At 34.6% G+C, this 15,815-nt stretch overlaps 1 protein-coding gene across 2 annotated transcripts in view; it reads right to left on the bottom strand.

Annotated features, from left to right (window-relative positions):
- The window catches only part of ADGRV1 (adhesion G protein-coupled receptor V1), a 285,031-nt gene that overhangs the window by 194,706 nt on the left and 74,510 nt on the right, over nucleotides 1-15,815 (bottom strand). For both annotated transcript variants that reach the window (XM_068666972.1, XM_068666973.1), the window contains 16 exons: nucleotides 15,440-15,603; nucleotides 14,779-14,872; nucleotides 12,206-12,284; nucleotides 11,578-11,716; nucleotides 10,931-11,072; nucleotides 10,182-10,444; nucleotides 8,428-8,603; nucleotides 7,468-7,592; nucleotides 6,502-6,668; nucleotides 6,273-6,416; nucleotides 5,644-5,751; nucleotides 4,864-5,116; nucleotides 4,119-4,241; nucleotides 3,691-3,913; nucleotides 3,059-3,263; nucleotides 1,933-2,079 (listed from right to left, as the gene is read on the bottom strand). In XM_068666972.1, the coding sequence (XP_068523073.1) occupies nucleotides 1,933-2,079; nucleotides 3,059-3,263; nucleotides 3,691-3,913; nucleotides 4,119-4,241; nucleotides 4,864-5,116; nucleotides 5,644-5,751; nucleotides 6,273-6,416; nucleotides 6,502-6,668; nucleotides 7,468-7,592; nucleotides 8,428-8,603; nucleotides 10,182-10,444; nucleotides 10,931-11,072; nucleotides 11,578-11,716; nucleotides 12,206-12,284; nucleotides 14,779-14,872; nucleotides 15,440-15,603 (2,552 nt within the window). The remainder of the gene's footprint in view (nucleotides 1-1,932; nucleotides 2,080-3,058; nucleotides 3,264-3,690; nucleotides 3,914-4,118; nucleotides 4,242-4,863; nucleotides 5,117-5,643; nucleotides 5,752-6,272; nucleotides 6,417-6,501; nucleotides 6,669-7,467; nucleotides 7,593-8,427; nucleotides 8,604-10,181; nucleotides 10,445-10,930; nucleotides 11,073-11,577; nucleotides 11,717-12,205; nucleotides 12,285-14,778; nucleotides 14,873-15,439; nucleotides 15,604-15,815) is intronic.

Here is a 15,815-nt window from a genome sequence, read left to right as displayed (position 1 = left end):
CTGGAGAACCCAGAGCAGTACACAGCAGTACAGATGTGTCTCACCAGCGCTGAACAGAGGGGCAGGATCACCTCCTTTGATCTGCTGGCCATGCTCTGCTCAAAGCAGACCAGTATGCTTTCTTTGCTGCACTCACACATTGCTGGCTCATATTTAACTTGTCTCTCATTATATGCCTTTCAAATTATTCAACAACACTTGTATTCATTGAGGTTTCTTGCATAATTAAGTTTAATACTTTCTCAAACATTACAAAAATGGGAAGAAACATTAAACTGCTTCTTCAGTTTAGCATTATTTCTTCTATAACATGCTGGATATGGCTGGGATGGGGTCAGGTTTCCTCACAGCCCATACAAGTGCTGGGCTTTGCGTCTGTGGCCAGGAGAAGTCTGTCTCTCCAGCTAATCACCCCAAATCCCCACAGGCTGGTGGAGGGCAGGAGGTTGGGTGTATTGGGTTTACATGGTAAGGTTTTGGTAGCAGAGGGGCTGGAGGGGTGAGCAGAGCTCAGCAGCTGCCCCATGTCAGAGAGGAGCCAGCTCCAGCTGCTCCAAAAGGGACCTGCTGCTGGCCAGAGCTGGGCTGTCAGCGATGCTGGTTGGGCTCTGGGAGAGCAGATTGAAGAAAGGGGGAAAAAAAACAAACAAACAAACAAACAAACAAACAACCTGCTGTGCTACAGCAGCTGGGAGAAGAAATGTGAGAGGAACTTTACTTATTAAACTACTGTAATCTCAACCCACAAACTTTTCCGTCTTTTTTCTATGTCTGTCCTGCGGAGAAGGGAGGAGTAAGAGAGCAACGGAGTGGAGGTCTGGCAGCCAGCCAAGGTCAAACCACAACATATAAATATATCGAAAGTACGATGAATGCATAATATGTATCAACATCACTGCTAATTTAAAAATGTTTAGTCAGCAGTGCTGTTAACCTTTTTTTCCCCTCATATAAAATGACTGAGAAATGCCCATCTTACCTTCTTTTTATTTTTCAGTTCAAAGGGACAGTCACCTGGTTAGGTCTCTCTCAAAAACACTGATGTATTTACAAACACTTATATGCTACTCCTATTCTGACCTTTCCATTGAATGACATTACACCTGTACTTTCAGTTCTGTCTCTTTCTATCTGCAAAAGTCTAGAGGAAAATCATGCAGCATCCTCTTTAGATTCAATTTAATCTAGAATGCTCAAGCACTATTTAAATTATTATTATTATTTTGCATTCTTGACTTACCCTGTGTTGATTTTTCTCTAAATATTTTTACTGTACTTCAGATGCCACAGTTCAATATTTCCAGATGCAAAGGTTATTTCTACGATCTTTTAGCCCTCTTCCCACAGCTGTGGCTTGTGCTATTCCTCTGCAACCCCAGGGCTCACAGGGCCTTGTGTCTTTACAGACGGCCACTAGGTGGAGGCACTTGACTTAAAGAACGCGACCACGAGGCGTATCAAGAGTTCAAGCTATTCCAAAACACTGGATTTTAGTACGGTGAGAAATCTAAACCGTCTCAGAAATAAGCAAAACTGGGACTTGTGATATTCCCCTAGGTCACTGAAACTCTCGGGTGTATTGTTGTCATCAGGAAGAAAAGCAAATAATTCCTTGATTCCCATCTATGCAAATGACTTGACACTGTAGCTGGATCGCACAGCAGGAAGAATGGAAGATAGGAACAGGATACTACAGATACACATTTCTACTGCCCAGACAGAATTGCAGTATCTGGTTCTAGAAGAGCAGGAGTGATGCTGTGGTATTATGTGCCAGCCAAAAGTAAGAACCGTCAACATCACGGACAAGGACTGGGAAGCATAAATTAACAGAACAGGACAATCTGATGTATGCTATCCTTGTTTAGGACCTGCACGTATCGTCTGAGGCAATCTAGTCAGTGATCCTCTAGTACAGATTTTATTACATACCATTCCAGAAGCTGGGAATACATCACTCGTGCTCCCATTGGCTATCCACTCTACTGTAACTCTTCCGTATGTTCCTATTAAGCGTTCAATATTTAAAGTGATTAAGCTGTCCTGTTCCATTTCTTCAACTTGCTTAAATAAGGAACTCTGAAAAACACGAAGTAGCAGAACTGTAAGATTATTTTATTTTAAATAAAAGTTTATTTAGGGATCTTGGCATCCAAAGTAGGCCAGCAGTATCAGGCATCAGTGAACTGGTATACTATTAAGTAGCCAAGTACATGTTCATTGATTAAATGAAAATGACCTAATGAGGTACTCAATACTCCCGGGTTTCATGCATGTTAGAATTTAAAATGTCAAGCCTCTTTAACCTAAAGAAAAAAAAAATAATACAAGTCCTAATCTATTTTTTGAGTATAGTATTTTAAGTCCAAAAATGTATGAACCATGCAACAAATAACTGGAACTTCAAAAGAGATGTACATTTACTGCTGTTGTTTTTCTGTTATTCATCCATCTCACACTAGCCCAGATGCAAGTTTCATTTCAGTGATGACTCTTCTGTTTCATACCTTCAGTATGCATTTACCATATCACTTCTCTGGATGTCTTCTACCGTGTTCGCTCATTTAAGAATTAACTACTCCAGATGCAAATTTCAGTCTGACATTTTCTCAAAATAAATCAGTTTGTTCTGGCAGATTGGCTCACCTCATGACATAACCCAATTAGCATATTTTTCGGAAGGAAAAGTATCTTCTGGTTTGTTTACTGACTTCCCTTGATTAAAAAAACAGTAGCATCTATACCATGCTATAAAATATGACATCTGAAAACTGAATTTTTAGTTTGTTGCCAAGCTAAGTCAGCAAACTAACATGTTATTATAAATATAAGGGGATTATAAAAATCTCATAATAGGGACAGACTGTGGAACTTATTTTCTATCATTTTGTGGTCTTTATACTCACATAGCAATGCAAAGTAGATACTAAAAAGTTTCTGACATGTTACTAGAAGACTTTAGAAAAACAATCCCATCACATTCTCCATTTTATTGTTTGTTTCCCATTATTCAAAAATTATATAAATATATATGAATGATTTACCTTATAATTTTTACCTGAGCAAATGCAATGACTCCATAGGCATTGTCATTGGAAGGAATAATTACGTTAACAAAACCATGAGCACCAATCTCTGCACCTCCCTTAGGGTTTTTCAGCCACACCGTGAAACGTTCTTCCTCCTCTGGGATAGTATCATCAAGGATATTGACAGCTATCACAAATTCCATGTCCCCAGGCTCAAATATCAATTCACCTGAACTAGCATAAAAACACAAATATCAAATAATTATAAATTTAGGATAGCTCTTTAATGATCTTTGAGCATTTTTTCCAGTGCAGTTATTGCTTACTTTATGCAGGCAGTAATTTGGTTTGAAATTTTCTTTACCAAAATAGTGATAGATCAGAAATTAACTGGAATTAATTATGAAAGCAATTTCATTTGTCCTAAATACAAGATTGCTAAAAATTAAGTCATGACTGCAAGTTCTCTCTTACCTCATATTTTAAAAATCAATTGTAGGCTGTTCCACTGCAACTTATCTTAAAATATGAATAAAATCTCTTTAGCACTAATGCAGTAGGTCACCATGTAGAAGAAACAAGTCTCCACTATCAGAAATGAATATCACAGTAAACGAAACTCAAGGTGTCTCAGACAAGTTATGCAAACAAAAAAACCTACCTAGGTATAAAATCAGACTGGTTGGAAATAGTGGTCAGTTCATAAATCTGTGAGCTGGAGTTGGCAGACAAAGCAATCAAGCTCTTGCTGGTGTTCAGAGACCTTGCAGTAACTGAAGTGATATGATCTGCATATGGGGCTTCCAGCATTACAGAGAACTGGTTCGCTTCAGAGTTCCAAGCATACAGCGTTGTTATATCCTTACCAGCTAGGAGGACATGGACTACATGGAGCAAAGAGGCACAAAATAATTTTTTAGTGATATATTTAAAAGTTACGGTTTTAATGCCAGAAGTGCTCTTTGCAGAACACTGATTACACTGACTTTTAAGATCTGATAAATATATATGAAAAAATAAGGACATGCATTTCTGAAATTCCAGCATTATTTGCTAGGATTTGAACAAAAATTTTCATTTAAGTCTTACCTAAACCTGAAGGAGGCATGAAGACATGGATATTTCTTACATCATGGACTGGAAGAGACTGGAAGTGTCTAAAAGTTGACTGCCCTGTCTCCCAGACAAAAATTTCAGAAGAATTTCCAGATTCTACCAAGGAACAAAATGACAAAGCTCACATTATTTTGCTGCCTTTTAGTTAAATCACGCACTGGTGGCCATTCAAAAGCCAGTGTCTGCCAGCTTTAATTATGAAGTGAAACTGATTGTATTATTTGCCTTTTTATTTGGTGCATAACTTTGATGCAAGAACATTAAGACTGACATTAGACAACATCTAACTGCAAAGAAACCTGTGGACTGCAACAAAAACTTTTTAGTAGCCATAGAGACAAAATGACATCTAAAATATCAAACTTGTAATAAAATACACGTGTACTTTGCTGACTAGTGATCTGTGTGTGGCACAAAGCTTAGAAAAGCTTAGAAAGAGTGTGATAAGCAGATAGATTAAACAGAGTTACTATTTCCCATTGTTACTAGGAAAGCATTTTGTTTGTTTTGTAAGTATTTGAGAACAAGCACAAGGCTTTTATTTTCTGAGAGAAAAAGTAGAGATTACTTTCATAAAATACTAGGGTTAAATGCTTATTGACTACTGTCGCCCCCAGTGATTCCAATAGCTTTCTAAACTCCTTTACCACAAAGACCTTTGCTATCAAACAAGCCTTTGTATACTCAGAAAACTCATTCTTTGTTTTCTGCTAAATACCTTTTGCAATAATTACAAAGATATCAGATCCAGAAATCCAGGAGTCCATATATTTTATTTCCTTTGCTGGTACTTGATGAAGCTTCCTAAACTCATTGTTCAACCACTGATACAAGAGCATGTTTTGGCTGGTATTTGACAAAGAAACTAACAGGTACGTAAAGCCTCCTCTAGGAAACAGGGCTATGTCCACAACTCCATTAAGTGGAAGCTGATGATGCAGCACAAATATGTCTTTATTCCAATGGAAAACCTGTGGAAATAAAAAAAATCTTTTCTTTATATATTCATTTCTTTATATATTCATAATTAGCACCGAGAGAACTGAAACTAAATGACATGTCAAAAAAAAATGGAAGATTTATGGTCTTTTAGGATTTGGGAAGACTTATGGACTGAATTCCTGTATTCTTAGGTGGACTGTACTTTAAAGTAGAAGCCCACTGGTAAGTAATGGGTAATTAACCCTACTGCAAGACGCTGTGCCTGCTCTTCAGAGGAACAGGTTTATGTTCAGAAGCTATTTCTTTGTTTACATGCAACATTTCAAAACTGAAATAACACTAGCAATAAAAACAAACCAGATGTAAATTATACACTCAGGTAGAGAGTATTTGTACATCCAAACAAGTCTGGAATTTTAACTGTTATAAATTTCCAATAGAAACAAAAATAATTTGTCAGAAATACATGCTTATAGATTTACTTCCTTTCATTATCCTTTCAGAACTAAACAAACTACCCAGATTAAAGCCAGAGAAGACTGAAGAATATTCAAACCTGGATTGAACTGGAACTGTCTGTGTGACTCACAATAATCAAATAGTCTTCTTCCTCCACTGCAAAATGTTTCACAAGTCTGGTATCCAGAACAGACAGAGTCTGTATCTGTGAGGGAAATATGAGGGTGACTATGTTGATCTACATATGTATATAAACGGATACATTTTATATTACATTGTATAGAGAGAGAAAAAGTATGCGTAGAATGGTAAGAATTCCAAAATTATAAAAAATTATACATGAAAAAACTATACATTAAATACTTTTTAAAACTTCAACTATACATATAGATATATAAAAACAGCTGATGTACAGAATTAACATAACTTATCATACATTTTCCAGAAAATGTTCTATGACTTGAGACTTCTATTGCTTGAGAATTTCTTCCCCCACTTCCCAGGCAATTCTCCCTGTACCCTCAAATGCAAATATGTAAAAAATATAAACACTGTAAACAACTAACTATGACAAACTTACATCACTGAAGTCATGTAGTATTTTAGGACACAACTAACTCTTGCCACACAGAGTGCTTTCTTCTAAAACATGGCCAGACTGGAGGACCTCCCTTGGTCCTTGCCAACCCATACTATTTTAAGATTTTAAAATTAAAATAGATTTACCCACAACAATCTGTGTCCAGGCATGAATGCATACACACTGTTGTTAGAAGCTCCTTGTGTGGCTCCTCCATGAGTAACCACAAGGTAGGAAGAGCCTCCGATTTGGAAAGACACACAACTTGTAGGATTCCACATACTGAAATTCTGTGAGAAGAATAAAAAAAAAGTAAGATTGTGACTTAAATTCATTATTAACTAGCATGTCTGGTGTTCGAAAACAAACATTTACCTCAACAGGAACAAATACTCCTTTCCACTGGTAGACAGTAGAAAACAAAGCTGGAGGCATACGCAACAGAACACCGTACAGGATTTCTCCTGAGGTAAAGAAACACCAACCAGATGCTGATTCTTCCACAAAACTTTGCAAGACAGATAGGACACCAATACCACCCCCTGCAATATAGTTAAAATAAATAAATAAATTACTATTATATTACTCTTGAGATCTTTTCCAACTCCATTCCCATTATTTACCTGCCAAAATCAGACCAAGTATCAGAAATGTTGAAGTTGTGTATTTGGTGTAAGTATATATAAATACATAGAAATGTTACAATACTAAGGATATAATGAGAGTTAAACAGTAAATGTATTATTTTTCATTCATTGCAACTGCACATGGAAGACGCATAGGCAATTTGAGTCTGAGTCTTAATAATTTATCTTGGAATTTAGCTAACAATAAAATTAGCTAGATAGCAAATTGTAAAAAATAATTAAAAAAAAAAAAGACACAGAAATAAGAAATTACAAAATGTTCATGTTTTGTTCCCTAGTTACAACATGTTCATGTTTCTATTCCAAGATGGTCTCTGAGCACCATCTCGTCAGAACTAAACTCCAGGAGCTAAACTCTTGCATGTCACATATCATTTATAATGTGTTAGAAAGATCCTGAGTTACAAGTAGTACAGAACAAATATTATTACACACAAACACACACACACAAAAAAATAAATAAACACCTAATGACAATAATGTTCATATTGGTCAAACTCTGGCAGAAATGGCTGGTGATTCTTAAATAGCTAAAGTATTTTATCTACTAAATCTTACATAGGAAAATATTAAATGAATTGTGTCACAATACTTGAATTTACATTCCCAAGCTACATCTCCTGTATGCTTGGCTACTCTCTTACTATCTCCACTTCTACAAAAGCAGTGAACATTCTCTGTAAGGTGAACGTACTGATGCCAAAAGCAGTATCTGATGATGTCTCCCACTCAACGCTCACAGACACGTTAAGCCCATTACTCCGTGAAACTTTCAAATAAGCTGTAGTGTTGGCTTCTTCAATTATGATGAAATTTGTCCTAAATGTGAGAATCATAAAAATAAGGAAAAAAAAATATTTTATTGTATATTCATTACTGTAATATAAATAAGATTTTTACTATACAATTCCAGATGCAGAATATACAACAGAAATAAAAAGAAAATATCAATAATGGGTTTCAGTATCTGATGGACTGGTAGCTATATTAATTAGGGTTTCCTAATGATCCTTGCCACAGTCATGCAAAATCATAGGCAATTCAACAAAATCTTTAACCAGACTGAAATTAAGTATATTAAATTTAATTAATAAATGTTTAGATAATATTAATATTAATTATTCATATAAAATATTAATTCTAAATATTAAAGTATTGATAAAATAGCATACATATGCTTTTTATTTAATTTTTTTTTTAATCTATATGGCTTCAGCTGAATGTTTTTTTTAAATGGCACTCCGTATGTGTCACTTGCTTCTGAAAAACAGCCTTCAGTGAAAGTATATTTTGTACAGGTTTAAAAATGAAAGTAAATTATAAAACGTATGACTTCCTGGAGACTGATATGAGGTTTGGAGCTTTTAACATGGAATATTATCAGTGGAATATGTAGGCATTCGTGAAGTATTGGTTTATAAAGAAAAATAGTAATATATAAATAAATTGAAATTTTGGATTATGAATAGCCCTTTTTACGCATTTTTCTACTCTTTTGTTTAGCAGTAATAGTATTTCACAATACCTTTCAAAATTACAGATTTACAAATTGAGTTGATGAATTTCTTTAATGGGATTCATCAAATACAAAATTGTAGAGAAATGTTATCTCTTTCGGAGTACGAGCAACTTTTTACTGATCAGTGTACAGTACCTGTTTCCAACTGCATAGATGCTGAAAAGCCCTAGCGGAGCCTGGTTTTGTAACACTGTTATCATAGTTTGCACTCTCGTGCCTAGTCTGGCTCCTCCAGTTGGATTGAACAGGGTGACAATGAAGTGCTCATCCATTTCTGGTTCTTCATCTAGTACCGCAGAAATATGCAGTGTCTGATAACAAAACAAGCATACAATGTTACTGAGACATGATAACAGACGATGACACAGCTCTATAAGAATGTGCTACCTTTTATTTATTTATTTATTTCGCTGTAAGGCTTTGGATCACATAGCAGGAGAAGAGCAGCTTATGAAGCTGGAGAGGACAGAAGTGAGGCAAGCTCAGACTGAGTTCAGGCTAAAAGGTCTTCAGGTTCTAAAGCCATCCTTCCAGTGGCCTCTATTCATGCAACACTAAGACGAGCATATTCACTTTTTTTGTTGCTGTTGTTCTTTTGTTCCTTTTCTCATCCTATTATCCTTTTAAGTTTTTGATCCTAATTTCATACTTTCGTTCTCTATTTATTCCATACATTTCTGGTAGTTTATAGTCACAACACAGCTATAAGTGTAATCAGTTAAGTTGGTTTTAATTTCTTTTAGTTGGCAACTAAGCTATCTTCAGGGAAACAGGGTAATCTCACTACTGGTGCTGTCACGAAAAGGAAAAAAAAATAAAAGCAAGAATCACTAGATATTTGAAATGCTCTTTCCTTTCAATGCTTCTTTCCCCCTCCTAAACCACTGTGGACAAAGATCAAGTCTTCTCAACGCAACTTCAAACTAGCAAAGAGCAATCTAGAGAAAGCTAAGTGCTTCACTTTCATTTGGGGCGCACTGTCATCCTTCACACTACCCAAACAAGCAAAAAATTTCAGAGGTAAACATAGCATTGCTGTACAGAATAAGAAGTTAATGGTGATGCATTTGGAAATAATACAAAATTTACAATGTTTTTGTATTTCTGTTCATTTCCACAATAAACCATATTTACCAACTATATTAAGAAGGCTCCAGCTTCGTGTAGATCTGCTGCATTGTGATTCCAAATGCATTTAAAGGCCAGAAATTGAAAGCCAGTGTTTCCAAGTTTGTTTGTCTCAGTTTCTATCCTATTGCCTGTAATATGCTAACACTAGCTTCACCAGCTTTACTGGCAAAAATAAATAAACTGAATTGTGATTGAACCTTAGAAGAGTCAGGATTCACAAACTTAAGCTACTTCATTTTCTAGCTGACATTCTTTTGAGGACAGTATAGAGGCAGTGAGCTTAATACTTAAGTTATTTTCCAATCCTAAGACAGACAACTGTTCTACTTTTTGTATTTGTTGCAGCACATTTCGTTTAGTTCAGACTAACTGAAATGTTAAGTTACAGAATGGGATTTTTACTTTGATCTTAACTATTAGGCTTGTAAATTATCACTTTAATTTAAAGTAAGTTTGCATTTCTGCTATATAAAAAGAACTGTTCCAAAGCACACGTGAACGTTATCTACACAGTGCCTTGTTTTCAATTTACCTCAACCCTTACAAAGTGAGAAACACCTTAAGATGAGCCCATTTAATTTTCACACACTCACACATCAGATAATAACAGGAAATCAGTCACAGCTCATGACTCAATTCACTTTATGAATGAAAGAAGAAGGAAAAAGAAACAAGATAAAGCACAGACATTTCTGAAATCTTTCCAATATTTCCAAAAAAAGCCTCCTACACTTCTCTGGTAATAACTAGTATATTACCTTGAACCTGACTCCCTCTTCGAGCACAATATATCCTTGAGAAGGGGTCAAATCCATTGTTGCCTCTGAAGAATTAATCTCACTTACAAGATACTGAACAGTCACAGTGCCAAATATTCCCTGAGGTGGTTCTCTGATAATATTCAATACTGCAACACTTTCCATCAAATGGATAGACATTTGCTCTCTCAGGAAGAAGTGATCACTGTTATTGAATGACAAAACTCCATGGCCATCATCATTGGCAAGTATAGTAATTGTAGCTTTTGAAAAAGAAATAATGAAAACATTCTTTGGTTAACACAGTAAAATATAAATATACCTATATAGTAACATAATACATAACATAAATACAAATACATTCTTCCTTTAGTGTGTATATAATGCTTATGTGTCCATGACATTACCTGAAGAGAATGGGAAGGCATTTCACTTTAACTAGGAACATTTCTAGATAGGAAGAATATAGCCTCTCCTAGAAAAGGATTAGGAACTCTCTAAAAAGACCTCAGTTCAGTGAGGTAGTACACATTGAAAAACTCATCCTCGTGCTTTTTGATTCATTGCTTTACAAATAAACTTTTTAATTGCACAGATTTCACAGGGATGTTTCAGAACCTTCCAAAGGAGTATAAAGATTCACCATAGCAGGGCAATGGTGCTTTCTGAAATATGATTATTCAGAAAAGTGTAATTAAAATGTGTGCCACAGAATTCTAAAGAAATGGAACATTAAAACTAAGTTTTACCTGTTGTGTTCTCCCCTAATTCCAGCCCCAGAGATGGATTTGTTAAAATTAACTGGAACTTCTCATCACCTTCAGGAATCTCATCATCAAAAATCATGACATCAACAGATTTATGCCTTTCTCCATCAGCAAAAAAAAGAGTCTAGCGTTGAAACACATAAAGCACCGAATACTTACATCAGTTAATAGCACACATAAATTTTTGACTATGGTAAACAGAATTCTGTGAAATAGGAAAGAAGGGAAAGCATATGAAGAGCCATATTCTCTGTTCCTTATAAACTGATTGAATCAGAGATATAAAGGTTCAGCACAATACAGAATGAGGACAAGAAAGAATAATTTATTTTGAAAGTCCTGTTGCAAAAATCGTCTATGAAAAAGTTTGTATGTCTAATCAAAATTAAATTTGAAATAGATGTTTGAATGTTTACATTTTGCTTTATATTAAAAAATATTAAAAAAAAAAAAGAAATAAATGGTAAGAATAAGAATATTTTTATTTCATTCTATTCAGGTTTCCAAAGCAACTGAAACAAATTGAAACATCTAGCATTACTACTGATCATTCGGCAGAATAATCAAGAAGATATTCTTTTATGGAAGCTGAAAGAATAAAAAGTACTAGATTTAGAGTTGCTTCTTACCCTTGAGATTACATTAAAATCCAAACCCAGTTGGGCCTCCAAATTTTGGGCATAAAAAAATACAGACACATTGCCATATGATCCTCTGTTTCGGTAAGCCATTACTGTCAGATTCCCATGAGATTCACTAACTTCAAATCTAAAATAAAAATAAAAATTCTCAGTGTTCACTGATTATGTTCTTTTGAAAAAGATGGTATATTTTTATTACATTTCTACTCTGAATTATTCCCTACATTATAGTTCTCTAACGCATCCTTTTTACTTTTTTTTTTTCTTATCTACATGGAATTAAGTAACAGGAGGTTTGTTTTGTTTTGTTTTGTTTGTTTTCTTACATGAATGGTGAGGCTGAAAGAGTTGATGCAGGCTGGGGAGGCTAGGCAAATTGGTAATATAAAAAGACAACAGTGGAAGTAGTAATAAGTAAAAGAATTCTGATTAGATGAAAAGTAAATTTTGTTTTCAGTGTGGGAATCCCACTTTCTAGTTCAGCTGAATTGAATTATTACTTTACCATCTCAAAGACATGGCCTTATTTTTAACAGGAGTTTTACTTTTAGAAAGAAAATGGGCAATACCAATCACTAATTGGCACAGTGAGTTCTTCAGGGAAGATGAGACTTACTTGGTACCTTCCCATTCAATTACTCCTCTTACACCATCATTAGCATCAATAACAATTTGAGAAGCTAAACCTTCCACATCTAAAAGGAAAAACGGAAAGACAAAAAATTAAAGAATGATAAAATCAATTATCTTGATTTTCAAGGATCAGTTATTCAATCTGTACTAATATTAGAGTTTCTTTCAAAAAAGAATATATATATATGTGTAGGAGAAAATAGGAGTGGCTAAGATAACTGGAACGAGTCCTTACTACTAGAAGTGCAATAACGTGTCTTGAATTAGCACTGTAATATTTAAGAATGCATACCAAAAAAAAAGAAATAGAAAAAGCAAATTTAGAAAGTTAAACAGCACATAAAACTTCAGGAAATAATAAAGTTTAGATTTGCGATGGAATCTTAATTTGTCTTCACTATAAGTGTTTATTATGATGACATTCAACATTTTGCAGACTGTGCCATTATGAGTATGAGAAAGACAACAAGGAAGAATAATAAATGATTCAGTAGTTCCTCTTCTTTTCGTGCTTCAGTGCCTCATCATACATCCTAATGGCACACCTCAGATTCCACTACAAATATACAATTACTAATTTATTTGTGGGGTGTTCACAAATATTTTTTTTTTACAGTAAAGTACTGTAATATACACTACATATATACTACTGTAATATACAGTACTTTACTGCTTTACAGCATATACAGTATACAGTATATACTGTAATAAACAGTACTTTGCATACTTTACTGCTCCATAAAGACATACAGATATTTACAATTAGCCTGAAATAGTAATTGAATACACTGCAGTGTGAAAAACTCCAAATAATAGGTTAATGTCAGAAAAGTCCACTAACTTCAGAGACCAGAACTTTACAGTCAAAACTTAATACTTCTCAGAAAATAGGTTGTTGTTTTTCAGACAACAGCACCACACAACTACCTTAACTTACTTCAGTTGACTTTTTATAAACTTCAGCTTACTTTCTAAAACCACATTGACTTCACTGAGTCTGCCATAAGTATATTATATTTAGATCCACATACATTTTTCCATCAATTCAGATAAAACTGAACAAAAGAAGATTATTACCATGAATCTAAGCCTGTCACTATGAGGTAGAGATGAAAATGAGCAATAGCTCTACACAGACAACAGAAATATTACTGAGTTTTACGAATCCTGAGGGAGTTCTGGTAATTACAGCCATTTTTGCTTCACTCCTTATCCGCATTTTCCCATGTCACTTTGAAGTCAGATCTGTTCACCCAGGATCTCTCTGAGTTTGCTCTCAAGAGCAGAATGGACAAAATAACAAAACTATCTTTATGCTGTTTGAGTGAAACCTCAATCAGAAACACAGGTCACTTAAGCTTGGCATGGTCACTTGTTCATCACAGACAGCAGGCTTACTTAACATACAGCATACAGATGGCCATGACAGCAGCACTGCATGCAATAAAAGCCAGATGTGTAGAACTGACTACATGCCTGTAACACATGCAGAATACATATCTCTTCTGATATTAGACCCCTCATTAGAACTTGTTCAAGTATCTTGGATAGGGTATGGGATTGCTAGAAATCCTGAAGGAAGGTGTGGCACTGACTAGGACCTACATTTTCAACCATAACAAATGAAAACACACCAATGCAGAAGACAAGATTTAAAAACTGGCTGATAACAGAATTCACTGTGACATGTTATGTGACGACATTTTTGCCTTATGACTTAAAACTATTATTTTCTCATTGTAAGTAAAGCTGACCCAATGCAGTATCACAACAGTGTTAAATGGTTATGGTTCAAGGAGACAGCCAAAGAGAAAGTGAGATTATACAACACAGTTTAGTTTGGATGAATCCTTCATTCTTACATGCTACTCCTTTCATATTTTAGACTCAACTATTCACAAATCGGCAATGGGTCTTGCAAGTTACCTTTCAATCTGTAACGAATTAACTCAGTCACTTCTATAAGCATGCAAAGAAAAGGGAAAAGAGTCAAAGAAGATGTCTGAAATTATATACCTAGTCGTTAGTACCACAGGATAATCCAACAGTTCTTAAAGCCAAGGACTACTATTCTACTGAATTTTGAAGAAGCAAAATGAGAAGCAGACTAAGCAAATAATAAAGATCATTGCAAGAGTAGGAAAACCATAAAATATGTTTCCTAAAAGTGATAAAAGAATAAAAACAGACTTTTAAAAGAGTGAGCAGAGTAGCCACATAAAGGGGTTTTTGACTTTTTTTTTTTTTCCGTTTTGCAGTTTGTAAATGAAAATCAGATGAAAAAATCACCAATAAACTTTTCAAATAATTGTGCTTTCCAACTGATAATTACTAACTCTTCTATGAAAATTAGTTTATAATTTTTCCAGAGTTTAAAAAGCAAGAGATTAAGTATAAATATAAATCTATTTCATATTCTATGATATTTCTTCTAAATAACCATGCATCATCCCAGCACAGTTGGTATGTTCAACGAATGATGATAATCTCCCAAGGTAATATAATCTAAACCATTAAAAAGGAAAAGTAAAAATAATTTGGTATAAGATGTTTTACCAAGCTTAGGTGGGGATGATGTTGAATGGTTCATGATGAGTTCCACTGAAGTTAAATTAACCAAGAAGAATTCTTGCACCTCTGGTATATCATCCTGCAAAACACAAATGCAATACATCCTCTTCTCATTTTCCTTTAAGAAACTTCCACAGAAGTCAACAAAAAGGAACACACAACAAGTCTCTAATATTACTGTGACACTGGAATTCATTTTTTTTGTTTTCCTGAAATAATTTTATTGGGTCTGAAACTGATTATCATGAAAGAATTATGAAGTAAGACATTATATATCATGAAAAAGATCCTGTGGCGATGATAAACTATTCTTGAAAATAAATTACTGACCAATTTTAGAGGCATGTATCTCCAACAACGAAAAAGTACAAGCCTGTAGCCAGCCATGAAGCACACTGTTTTAGGTACTACTAGATAGTTAGTAAAGTTTTAATGAGACAACTTTATTACCTTTAGACAAGAGGTAGAGATGTTTTCTGTGACTATTTGATCCCTTGTGATTTTAATATTAAGATTGAAACCATCTTTCTAAATGATAATGAAATATAATACACGGCTTCAAATAATGGCTGCAAGCTTTAGTTTCCAAAATATTCCCCTTTGAAATCATACAGAAAAGTACAGAATTAAAAGGTTTAGAGGTTACCTCTAGAATAGTAATATTTATGGCAACTGATGTTTCTCCTTCTTCTAAAATCAGTGAGCCAGAAGCAGGTACATAATCAGCTCCTGGTTCAGCCACAGTCTCTTCTGTCTGATTACTTACGGTGAGCAATCCTGTAGCTGTGGCATACGTAACATTGATAGTACCTATTTAATTTGTGAGGAAGAAAAAAAAAAACAACAAAGCACTTTTGTTTTTCAGTTCTTATATAATTTCCGCTGGAATAGATAAAGACAAGAGATCAAATCCTCATCCACAAAATGAAAAGACAACTGCAAAACAGAAGGATTAAAAAACTAATCCAAAGTATATTGGAGCTGGTGTACCTCTGTTACCATTACCAATGTGCCTTCAATTT

The sequence above is a fragment of the Anas acuta genome, chromosome Z, assembly GCF_963932015.1.
Source record: "Anas acuta chromosome Z, bAnaAcu1.1, whole genome shotgun sequence".
NCBI lineage: Eukaryota > Metazoa > Chordata > Aves > Anseriformes > Anatidae > Anas > Anas acuta.
Note: the sequence above shows the minus strand (reverse complement) of the source record. Positions and strands in the feature narration are given on the sequence as shown.